This window comes from Cyprinodon tularosa, unplaced genomic scaffold (genome assembly GCF_016077235.1).
Source record: "Cyprinodon tularosa strain WSP-4 unplaced genomic scaffold, ASM1607723v1 ctg66, whole genome shotgun sequence".
NCBI classification, from domain to species: Eukaryota; Metazoa; Chordata; class Actinopteri; order Cyprinodontiformes; family Cyprinodontidae; genus Cyprinodon; species Cyprinodon tularosa.
The window spans coordinates 2,469,304-2,482,174 of NW_024039407.1; the positions used below are offsets into that span (position 1 = coordinate 2,469,304).

The 12,871-nt window shown below is 38.4% G+C and overlaps 1 protein-coding gene across 2 annotated transcripts in view; it reads left to right on the top strand.

Annotated features, from left to right (window-relative positions):
- The first annotated feature begins 2,095 nt into the window (after positions 1 to 2,095).
- Positions 2,096 to 12,871, top strand: part of LOC119799434 (cryptochrome-1-like) — a 46,026-nt gene continuing 35,250 nt past the window's right edge. For both annotated transcript variants that reach the window (XM_038309328.1, XM_038309329.1), the window contains exons 1-2: positions 2,096 to 2,258; positions 6,868 to 7,031. In XM_038309328.1, coding sequence (XP_038165256.1) covers positions 6,874 to 7,031 — 158 coding nt within the window. In that variant the 5' untranslated portion in view covers positions 2,096 to 2,258; positions 6,868 to 6,873. The remainder of the gene's footprint in view (positions 2,259 to 6,867; positions 7,032 to 12,871) is intronic.

A 12,871-nucleotide genomic window follows, 5' to 3' on the forward strand; every position in this document is an offset into this window, starting at 1 on the left:
AACTCGGAGACTAATTGCAGGCGCTATGAACCGGAGCAAGGGTAAGATTTAAATAATATGCTTTCATTCTGCGGTAAAAGGCAATGGATACGGATGGATACCGATCATAGCTTTTACATTTTGTTTTCACAGACCTCCCATCTCGGCAAGTCCAGATTTGCACGATGTTGATAAAGACGACATTGTGTGTAAGTGACTTGTTTTAATGTTTTCTCCTTCCTTGTTACTGTGACTTGCGTTTGATTTTTTATTTATACCACTCTCATTTAATTGTTTTCCAGCTGCCTGTAAGACGTATTTTCAGACGGTACGCAGGAGTTTCAGATATACGCAGCCAGCCACACGCTGCGTGCGGAGGCTATCTGCTCGGAGTCGGGCCAGAAGAAAGAGGGTAAGACTTTATTTGGTGACTATTTTTCAGGTGCATTGATAGATGTGTTGTGTCCATACGCAGTGCGCTGATTCATTGTTTTTTTTTTCAGCTGCTGAAAGCGAGGCAGAGTGTGCTAGCAGATGAGGAAGTGGAACTCTGGAAGTCCGCCTTCCTCGGCGGTGTCTCTGGATAGATTGTACGGTCGCCGCCATTTCGTAGGCCGGATCTCACTGAACTCTGTGTTAAGCTGCAGTCCCGGTTAGAAGCGATGCCGAAGTACAGGGCCACGCACACTAGGCGTCTGCACATCGGACCTGCCTCGGAGGGAATGCTGCCGGTTACCTCCAACCCCGAGGAAGCAAACGGACCGTTCACGGAGTTTTAATTTTTAGAAACGCATGTGTTTGGATACGCGTTGTATATAGTTGTGTTTCAATAAAGCTCTTTCTTTGCATAAACAGCTTCCTGGCAAATCTTCATTTCCTGTATAAATTCATTCATGTCCTTGATGGTAGCATAATAATTGTGTAGTAGTGTAGGATAACATAAATACACACCATATGAATGAATAAATATATGAATGAATAAATATATATATATATATATATATATATATATATATATATATATATATATATGAATAAATATATATATATGTAAATTTATATGTAAATATATATATGCCAACCAATCACGAGCGACTTTACTTGTTTAAAAAGAAATGGTTCCGTCCAATACTCAGTAAGAAAATTAAAGCCTGGCGTGGCCACGTGTGGTTTTACTGCCAATCACGAGCGATTTTACTTGTTTGAGAATAGTGGTTTCAGCCAATACTGAGAAGGTTATTCAAGCCAGACTTGGCCAGCCGCGCGGGTTTGCTGCATTCATATGCTAATAAGGGCCATTAGTACAGCTGATCGCTCTCCACATACGTCACGGTACGTTTCCGACAATTTGTGGCACGACAAACGCGGACAAGCACGGGTTGCAAATTGTCGGAAACTGACGAAAATCAGGCAGATCTGCGGGAGTTTACGGGGGTTTACGGGGACGAAAATCTCACTTTTCATGCAGTGTATAGCCTTTACTTGCTTTGTATATTTGTTTGTTTGCATCAAGGTTACCATCAGCCTTGAATGAGCCAGTAGCAACAACAATGTAAGAACACTTCCGCATTTCCATGCCTCTTAAACGTGATCGGAATGACACACGTGATAACGTATTGACCAATAAGAATCTCCCCTTCGGGAAAAAAGTCTGACCTCACGTTTGATTGGGTTCCGTGTTGCATTTAAGTGAAAGGAAATTATTGGATATTTTCTAGGCAGTGACAGATTTAAATAAGCTATCCAGCGAAAAATAATCCTACCAAAATTCAGAGAAACATAACGCATTTTACTACAATAAATAAAATATTATAAAATATAATATAAAATATTCATTTTAGCATTCACAAGACTGTTCCACGTATTTTCTCTAAAGTAACTGCTTTAACGTCATTAAATATTTGAGGAAAACTCTTTGTATTGAAAAAAAACGTGTACAAGACGTTGATATCAAACTGTATTGAGATTCTATATTAATTTCTATATCTTGAGATTTAAAGAAAATGTGTTTTTGGTGCACGTAAGGAATAAAGTCCGAAGTTTTCTATAAAACCTGCAGATTTTGAACGCAGCACAAAGCTGGTATAAATAGGCAGAACATGCGCGGTGCCTTTAACTGTTACGAAACGCAGCTCGGCAGTAGGGCAAAGAGCCACCATAGCGGGATTCTCACGGTGAATAGCAGCCGGTATATAGCGCTAACCCGCACTCAGAGGGGAGAAGAGATGCTTCTTTCCCGGGGCTTGACATAATTATCACCCCTGGGGAGCCAGCTAAAGGTAAGACGAGGCTCCATCGAGGTGTTGTGTGTTTTATATTAAGTTAAAATCAGCTGTATAGTTGGAAACAGCGCCGCGCAGGTTACATAAACTCCGCTCCGGTGACCTGGTTTTGGTCTACTTCTGCGGTTCCTAACGAGTAAACTTCCTTATGCTGAAATTTACGTCTTTCTTCAAACGTATCGAGGTCAACATGCAACGTTAAGGATGTGTTTATTGTAAAATAATAATTTTCGTCTTCACGTTGTGCGAACTGCAGGTTTTCAGGCTGTGTTCATTATAGTCGATATGACCTAATTTCCATCTGGAGGAGGCGCAGTCAGTGACCTGATACTTTGAGAAGGAAGCGTTTGTTTTTATTAACAACCGGCAGCTTTTTTTTTTGTTTATTAGACAGTAATTAACCATTATAAATAATTTTATTATCCAGAATTTTCTATGTGGATGTACTTTTTATGTGTTTTATGAAAAATGTCATATTGGTTAAACCCTAAATATAAAAATAGTGTAGGCCTACTTTCATATTTGAATCGATAAAAAAATAATGAAATTTAAATACTCACCAGCCCATTTTTATCCTCTAGTTAAATACAACATTTAAAAAAAGTTACAAATGTTTTCCTTTTGCACAAACTGATTTTTAACTTGTTTTTTAGTAAATAAATATTCTTCCCCTAATTGTCTGCAAAACAATTGTTTTTTTTTTTTTTGTTGTTGTTTTTTGTTTGTTTGTTTTTTTGTTATTCTTTTTCATTTTATGTGCAAGCTTTTTTTAAAGCTGTTTTTAAATGCTTTGAGAATTAAGTTATTTATTTCTTAATTGTTACAGAATTAATTTAATCAAACCTGATCAATTCTATTTGAATCTGCATTAAACTTAACCATTTTTAATCAAATGACCTGCCATTATATTAAAATTTGAATCCAGCTTTATTATATTACACTGTAATAAAATCTTTACATCTTGAATAATGATTAAATAAATTGATGGAAGTGGATTAAATAAGATGGATAAGCTGGAATTAAATCTAACTGGATTGAAGTCACTGTATTTAAGTAGACTGCACTTTATGCTGTCCAAAATAAATGTAATTGGATGAAATTGTAGTGAGAAATTAGATAGAATATTTCAAAATATGCAAAAAATTGTTTAAAATTAACTAGAATAATGTTCATCTTAGAATGAATTTGATTATCTGAATTGGATTCTGGCCCAAATAATTAGCATCAGATGGGAAGGAGCTGGATTGATAAATAGCATTTGGATTTAAAACTTTTCAATATTGTAGTACATTAGATGGATTAAACATTCGATTAATGGTTCTGATTAGTTAATATTGCAAATAAAAATTTGGTTCATCTGTTATTTGTGTCCAGTTTATATGTGATTCACCAATAAAGTGCCCTTTATTATTATCTGTGTAAATAAATGCACTAGATACTATTGGGGTTCTTCTAGAAGCTTGCCCCCTGCTGTCAACATTCACACATCAGTTTAGCATTTTAGATGACTAAATATGTAACAGAGGAAAAGCTATAGAACAATATGAATAATAAATGAAGTAAAGCAGCCAGGTTCATTAGTGGAAACACCATGTAATGTGACCACCTGCAGGCCTGCGTGGCTGGCAGTGGTAGACTTTTTTCCTCTTTTTTTTGGACCTTCATGAGTAATCATGATCCATCTGTTCAGCTTTTAAGAAGCAGATGTAGATAAATCCTGGTGAGGAGGGCACCTCCACAACGCCCTCATAAAACTTACTGAGCTGCTAAAGTCGGCTGATGTAGTAAGACGGGAGCTTTTTCGGGATACGGCAGGTGTACGCTACTTAAAGAGTGAGGAAAGGATTTTTTTAGCTTCTGATACTAAATGGATAAGTAATTCAGGCACAGACCTTAGAAAAGCATGGTTTTGCTTTTTCTTTTTTTTTGGATAAAACTTGTTACAAACCAAAACCTGTTTCTGGTCTATAGCCAGAAATAAAGAGTAACGTACATTACTTGCTATGTACTACGGGCTTAATTCCTGGACTAAACTCGTTAGGCATAACAAAAGAAAAACTGTTGATAAGTGGGTTGACAATTGCACAGTTTTGCATTTACATTTTGCCTATCTGTAAAAGCTTTATTTATTTAAAAATGTATATTTTCTCTGTCTTCTTTATTTTTTGGTCTTCTTTGAGAAAGAAGTGAAGTTATTAAGTCTTACCTTTTGCTCAGACATTGTTGCTTTCGGTTATAGTAACTTTACATTCTCCTCCTCTAAAGAGCCTAAATTAACTTCCCCTCCCAAACCTGTTGCTAAACCTGACTGAAAAAAAAAAATATGCTGTTACCTTTTTTCCTTATTGCAACAAAACACAAATTTGGCTGTATAAAAAGATGAAAAAAAGAAAATAATTGATAATAATAAATCAATAGGACTCAGTGTCTTCTTGAAATTAAATTAGTCAGATCAGTTTTAAAGTTGAAATCCTGTTTTTACTAATCGCACAATGAGAGAAGTGAACCCTAAATTTATTCACAAATACAGTGTAGCGCTTCTGGTTACTTTAGAAACAAAAATGCACAAAGAGCGACCGCATCTCAAAAGCACTTTGAGCATATTTCTACCCTTGAAGGAACTCTGGTCACCAATGAGATTTAGATCGCAGGAAGCTTCCCAAAGGGTCGATTCCTGACGCATTCATTCAGATATCGAGCCAGAGAGAAAACCCACAGGCGAGCCAAACGGCAGCTTGTCTTCCGATGGATGAGCCGGTTATAATTAGCACCCATATGTCTGCCATAGAGATTCTGTTTGTCTTCCTCTGCCTTCAGCTTTCCAGATTCAGTCACCGGGCTTCCATGCTGTAGCCTCCTGCTGTCAATGAGCTCTAAAAGTTTTTGTCAATGGGGGGAAAAATAACAGCTTGAGTTCTGACCTCTTCTTCGAAAAAACAGGCTTTCTGACAGAGATGCATTCAAAAAGGAGGGAGTAACCTATTTAGGCTGTTGTGTAAAAGCCAGCAGTCATCAACGGAGCACATCAATGGCAACAGAAAAGGCTGAAAACAGCATCTGTTAATATTTTGGATCTGAAGCAAGTTTACTTATTTCCCAGACTTCCAAGAAAATTGTAAGCAGAGTTCTTCTGAAAAATCAAAATTTTTTTACCTAACTCTTCATTCAATTTCAATATGTCTTCTGGCAATGTTGTGCAAGCTCTGCACTAGTGGCAGCATCAGACTGTGGCATTCTTGTCAGGAGTTGATCATCTTGGCTCTTGCTAGCACCTCTCCAGCATCCTAAAGCTTTTTTGTGTCACTTTATGTCTCACCTTGTAGTACAGGGGTCAACAACCTTATTAAGGCTAACCCCAGGCTCACATCGACTCCGCTCTTACCGTTGCGGTGCGGTGGGTGCGGCGCCGCAGTGATTCCAAGTCATTAAAAAGACGTAAACCTCTCTCACTGGCTGCTGAGCTGTCCGGCTGCGGTTACCGAGACACTCCGGCGCTGCAGAAAATTCCGCAAGAAAGCTATCCTTGCGGCGTGCCGGAGCCCTCCGCAACAAGCTCTCGCAAAAATCCTTTATTTGGGCCGTGTTATCGCGTGCAGTTACGTGAACTCAAGTGAACTTCTGTTAAATCTCCGGACCTGTTGCCGGAGCCGCAGAGCCGCACCGCACCGTAGTCAAAAGGGCGGTGTGAGAGGGGGTGTGCGGGAGTTGCGGTCTCCGTCGGCTCGGTAACTGCACCGGAGCCAGTGTGAGCAAGGGGTAAGGGCTACTTCATGGCTACCGAGTCATAGGAAGGGCTACCAATACTAACCTATGAAGAAATGGGGTTAATGTTCACCTCAACTTTATCCATATTAAGTACATTTTTATTGTTAACTTTCTTTTCATTATTGAAAATTTTATATTCAATATTGTCATTTTGAAATCTCTCTAAATGGTTATATCATTTATGATATATATCATATTATCATATTAATATGGTTTATATGATGAAATTATCTATAAATTATTCAAAAGAAGAGCAACAGAATAAAATACATTTTCAAACTTAGTTCACTGGTGAGTTGTTCTATTTTCAGAAGACATTGAGGGCCCCTCGCTATGGTCCTTGAGGGCCTCCTGGTGCCCGCGGGCACCGTGTTGGTGACCCCTGTTGTACTTTATGGTTGGTTCTGCTACAAAGCAATGGAGGCAGTATGTTAAGGTGTTGAAAGGTAACAAGAATTAAATTAAGTTGATATGCGGTTTTTTTCCTTTCTAAAAAAAATCTAAAAAACACTGAACACCTGAATATGTGGTTGCTTAGTAACAGTGATATATTTTAAGCCCAACAATAAAATGTTTCTGTGTCAGCTTATCCATTTATCATTTTATTTTGGGGTTTTTTGACTCTTTATGACATCTCGTCTCCCTTATAAGCACAGATTTGTCACGGTTCTGCGCCGGTTAGATGCAGTTTTGAGATCTTGGATATTTACTACTGATTGTGATTCTGTTTACATTAAGTTGGGTTACAGCTAACAAGGTTATTTATCTAGGAACTATCTTATCTCTTAACCCTGGTGTTCCAACCTGCTCACATGTTCTTGTTTTAATTCCTCTTCTTCAGAGTAAAATGGCCCCAAATTCCATCCACTGGTTCCGTAAAGGACTGCGTCTCCACGACAATCCAGCTTTAAGGGAGGCGGTCCGGGGTGCTGGCACAGTGCGCTGCGTTTACTTCCTTGACCCATGGTTTGCAGGCTCCTCTAATGTCGGGGTCAATAGGTGGAGGTAAGATGATTGCGTTTTTTTTTCTTTCTTTTTTTTTAGATTTGATTGATGGTCAATATTGGACTTTAGCCTGAAAGATGGTTTGATTACAGTGTACAAACGCTTCACAAAACTGTTTCCAAATCAATCACGGAGAAACTCCTGTTTGATGCAATAAACTCCAAACGAAGTACTTGTTTTTAAAGAAAAAGCAAACCTTATATGTGGTTTGAGTTTTGTTTAAAATATGGAATGCTTAAAATTGTTCTTGATATCGCATAGAGGTTTAGAACTATTTTATGTGGAAAAGATGGGGAAATCTTCACAAACTGAAAATTTAGCATTTGATAAATTTTGTATTTTCAAAATCAGACTAAATGAAAATGTCAGATATATAATTTCTTCTTATCCAGGTTTCAAACTACCACCCTGCGTCTTTTAGGGGAGCCTTTAATAACAGACAAGGTTCTCTTTGGAAAAAATGCTTGATTATTTCCATTTTGGTAATTTGTGTAAAATTAGAATAAAAAAATCAAGAAAATAAAGTGAATGACAATCCAATGTAGACCATCCATCATTTGACCTGGATCATATGGCTGTTTAGAGTTAAGTTTTATTCCAATCTTTAATGCTTGCATAATATATATGTCTATAAGCATCCTATAACAGCAAAATTGATATGTTAAAAAAAAAAGCCTTGCCCTTTAAGTCACATCTCGTGTTTCATGTTTCTGCTATGGAAGCAGAGCCAAACATTGAACTATGTGCACTAATTGGTTATCTGATGTGTTCAATTGAGGACTGTAAATCCTGGCGCTCCGCACAGCTGCAGTTCTTCACCTTGCAGGACGATGGCAGCATTTTTCTTTTCTGTTTCTTTTTTTCTTTTTTTTTAAGCCCATTTTGACTGCAGAGCTCTAAAAATAAAGTTGCAAGAACTTAATATGTAATCAATATAATGTAATATACCCCAAACATAAGTCTACAATTAAAGTTTTTGGAGTTTTTCACAGTTTTTTTGGGTTTTTTTTTTGGTTATTTAATTATGGACTTTTTTAAAGCACCATATCTAAACTAAACACATTTATGGGAAATAGATTTTTCTAGTTGAGAGAATCTTAAGCAATATTAACAATAAGAAAGATAACTTCAGTCGGGAGCTGGAGGAGTTTGTCCAGTCGTTATGAGCCACAAGGTGCCCTTTAGTGTAAATCTGCTGTCTCATAATCCTCATTGTCTGCAAGTAGACATGCAGTTTTACTTCGTCTCCCTGAGAGAAGAGAAAAAGTCTATCTTTCTTGAAAATGGATCTGAGTTAAAGAGCATCTTACATGTTGCTTATTTGAGTAGATGTTTAGTTTTGTTTGTTTGATTTTAAGCTTAGATTGTTTTGAGTTAGAATAAAGTTGAGGAAATGCTTGTTCGTTTGAATGTGGAGTCTGTAAGGGAGGGGATAACTTCAACATTCAGTGGTCACTGGCTTTTTTTAGTCTTCCACATCTCTATTTTTAGCTCATTACAGCAGTAATCAATAAAGAGGGCTATGACCCAATACTATCCAGCTGATTGGGTCCTGCAGGAAATGCATTTAAATGAAACACAGGACAGATTCCAAAACATTTAAACATAACCATTGTGTTTTAATAGGGTGCATTCATTATAGAGGATTTAAACTTAAAAAATACTAAACTTTTTTAAGCTTTAATCCCTCTATTCCCATGAATTCAGGGCAAGTTTTTTCTCAGAATACAACACATTCTTAAAATCTCTTATCTGATTCATCTAGAAGGCCACAGTCGCATCACAACAGCTCATTTTTACGGTGTGAAGATTTGAGATTATTCAAAACTGCTTTCTAAAATTCTCCCAACTTTCCAAACTCCTGAAGCAACCGTAGTGAAAACCTTAAAGTCATAGAGAAGTCATATTTAAATGTTAAATCATTCTAGCTTAAACATGCATATAAATTTACTCTTTATCAGATGATATTGTCAGTTAGAACGTTAGCTTGTACACCTAAATTTGGCCAATCATATATCAACGGTCATCTGTCAATCAAATTTCTTCGGTCATAGCATCTTGATTCATATGTCGCAGCTAATAAACACAACGGTTTAAATAAGAAATAAGAATAATTTCCTTTACCATAGAATTCCGTCCCACTTTTCATAGGGATGGACGTCTGTGTCTTCGGCAGCCGTAGAGCTAACAGATCTGGCAGCGTTGCGAGCCAAGGGCTCAAACATGTACGGCTGTAAGCCTTCTACACCAAACAAAGCTTCTGGCGTCCTCTTCAACAACAACTTCATCCCCACTTTCCTCCTCTAAATAAAAAATGTATGACGGAGGAGACTCATCCACGACCTCCGACATTAAACTCTCCTCCTCTTGCATGTTTCCGCTGTCCATAGCGTTCCTTGACAGTGTCGTTTCTAAGTCACCAATTTAGTGCTACTTTGTCCCAATGTAATTTCCCATTGGGAACCTACTAGTACTAAGTTGTTAACTGGTTAGCAAGATGCTTTCGACAAAGCGGCCACAACCAAACATGCTTGCGAATCTTCCGCCACAACAATCCCGCTCCCTTGAGAAACGACCAACACATTCACTTTATTCATTAGTGTAAAGTCGGGCACCACTCTGCAGAATACAGAAATGCAACAGTTAAAACAGCCGTTTTCCTAAATTTTTAATTATAATCAAACCATTACAACAGCCATTACATGTTTTATGGTTACTGCTTGATTTTGCAGTTGTTAAAGCAGTAAAGAGCAAATCTTCATGACTCCAAAAGATGCATAGCTGTCCTGAGACCTGCAAGCACTGGTCATGTTACTTTAACTGTGACTTTAATGCCATTTATGTCCGCTTTCATTCAAAGGGGTTCAAGTTAAAGGTACCATCAGGTTTCTGTTAGTCTGTTTCTGGTCAACTGCTTTTGCCAGAGTAGTTAGACTGGAACTCTTTGAAATGAAGACTGCAAATGTAACTGGCAAACTAACCTAAACTGATGCTTTTTTAGCAATAAATGTATGTTTATTTATCGCTATCCCTACTCAGAGGCTAAATCTTACATTATTCCCAAAAGAAGATAACTTATGAATTATATAAGGAGGTAATTTGCAAAACTATTTCAATGGGCGTTTTAGCCTGCAGTTAAGAATCCGTATCTATAGCTATAGCAAAGTCAGGACTAATAATTTTAGAGAGAGGGTAGTTAAGGTCTAAATGTTTGTTTTTACAATACAAGTCAAAATCTAAGAGCAATCTCAGAAGAAAATTTAGGTCACTGTGTCAGTGCATAAAGTGGTTATGTGATTGTGACCCACTTTCGGTAAGGTTTTCCTGTGTGGCTCATTACCCAACGGATACACGACACTGAGAGAGGAAGCAAAGGTAAAAGCAGATACAGCTCACTGAATTCTTATCACCATCTTTTGCTCAAAACAAAACGTCATTATTTTTTACAAACAGAGAGTTGCAAAACCCTACTTTCTGTCCTCTGAGCAGGTCACCTGCTGTCCCTGACATGAACGGACTAATGTGGTTTTATTTTAAAGAGCATCAGGTCATTTTGAATCATTGCATCCATACCAAAAGTTACCTTGTAGTAGATATTTCCCAAGATAGCTCGGATGCTTTAACTCGATGTGTCGCTTTAAATTTGAGTTAGATGCGGCTGACATATGGAGTTGTTTGTTTAGTCTAAAAAATGTGAGGTTTGTTTTTCTTTGCGAGTCTTCCTTTGTTAGTTTATAAAACTCTACCAGAGTCTGAAATGCTCAGACTAGTACCAGCAGTAGGCATGCTTCAGAAAATATGAACGTATTCAGTGAACGCCGTTCATTGAACGCATTCATGCACAACACTGGCTGTGAATGCCTGTTGGATGCTATATAACCCTAGAGAGACTATAGATTTGTTATTTTGGTTATGGCGAGTGTACGATAATTTGCCTCAAAATACAATAATTTTATGTCTCTATTGTGATAATCCTACATTTCTTACCTGGCAACACTGAGTCCGCTCTGCTTCTGCTGGTTACTTTGTCCTGACGTTACTGGGAGAACAGTTTAAGTTCAAAACTGCTGCCTTTTCAAGGTTTGCAGCAAAAGAATTAAAATCATTAAAAGTGCTGGAGATCACTGAGTACTTCCAGCTTTATTGAGAAAATTACATGGAGATTAATGCTACGTTCACACTGGACGCAGCAGGAGCAGCAAAATCGCGTCTGCTGCTTCCTTTTTGCTGCTTGTACAAGTTTAGTTCTGTTGGGTGGAGCTACTCTATCCTTTCTTTGCCTTGCAGCTATATTTGCTGTGATCAGTGGGAATAAAGTAGTTTTAATATGTTTTTAAGTGAGAAAATCCACCTGAAAACGTAATCAGTGCAGTCAGTTCATTCAGATTACAATCCTGCCTTCCAATATTATTTCTGTCTGAGCCGCTCAGACCCCCACATACCAGCGGTGCACTGTCAGTAGGAATCCCTTCAACAGCAGCCTCTGGCCAGGTCGCCTCCTCGCAGTTCACCGCAGTGGCTGGTAGGTGGTTTTCATGTATATAATCCAAACTGCAGGCACCAGGATAATAAAAGTGAACATATTCTGTCGGCAGGTTTCAGCATTTTAAGTTAATTTAGGCGTTAATAAACTGTTTCAGATGAGTGATCACAGTGATTTGTGTCATCAGCGATGTGTCTGTCTCCCTGCCAGCTCCCAGATCAGCTTCTCTGATTGGTTGATGCGGCGCGTCGAGCAGCAAAAGTTCAAGTTTTCCATCTCGAGCAGCAGCGCGTTTGCGGCGCGTCGTGCGCGTCAGATGCTTAAACGCTCCCGACGCGCTGCTTCAGCTGCTCAGACCCCCTGCGCCTGCTTCTCAAAATGCGCCGCGGGACATTTTGCTGCGCCTTGACGCGTGTCAACCATTGACTTTGCATGTAAACTCGCTGCTTCTGCGGCACCTGCTGCGTCCGATGTGAACGTAGCATAAGGCGGTTCACTGGTGACTTTGATGAATATAGAAATTATGTGAAAACCTTTAGCCTCTACGAAACATAAACATGCTTTTAATTAAATACAAAGCAGGAAAAGTTAGCTGTCTTGAAAGAGTTTGATTAAACATATTTTGCAGCTTTTTTAGGATTTCATGTCTGTTCAAATACACTGATATAATCATAGGTTAAAATTAAAGGCAGTGATTGATGCGCGCAACCCATGTGCCGAGATATAAGACCTCGACGTGGCCGACCCGGGTTCGAATCCGAAAAAGTGGTCTTTTGCCGCATGTCTCTCCCCCCGCTCCCTGTAAGCCCACTGTATGAAAAAAAAAAAAAAAAAGAGCCGTTAGTGCCATAAAAACAATCCTGGGCTGTGGTTTGTCTTGTAGTATTCTGAAAAATTTTCTAATTTTCTAAAAAGTTTGTCATTGCTTTTTGTTTCAATTTCAGAGATTTCAAAAATGTTTTTGTCCTTTTCCAGTCGGGTCCCTCTGAAAGGCCTAGTTATGCTTCAGTGAGAGAGCGATTAATTTTTCACGTGTGTGTATATGTGCGTGCACATCCAGGAATGAGGTTACTAGGCTTAGGGATTGTTATGCTGCAGTCGAAGCTGTATGTGTCCGCTCCGACAGATGTAGGCCAGAGCAGTTGTATAAGGACTGCTGTAAGACAGAGGCGGAGCAAAACAAATCGCACACATTCAAAAGACCTTTATAAAAGGAAGCTTGCTTATATGCTCCTAAAGGCCTAATTAAACCTGTGAACACTGTTCAAAAGGGGTATTTATGCAACATCTACCAATCATGCACTCCTAATCACAATTTCAGGTCCTGTTTGAGTTTTTTCTAAGAATTCTCCTGCTC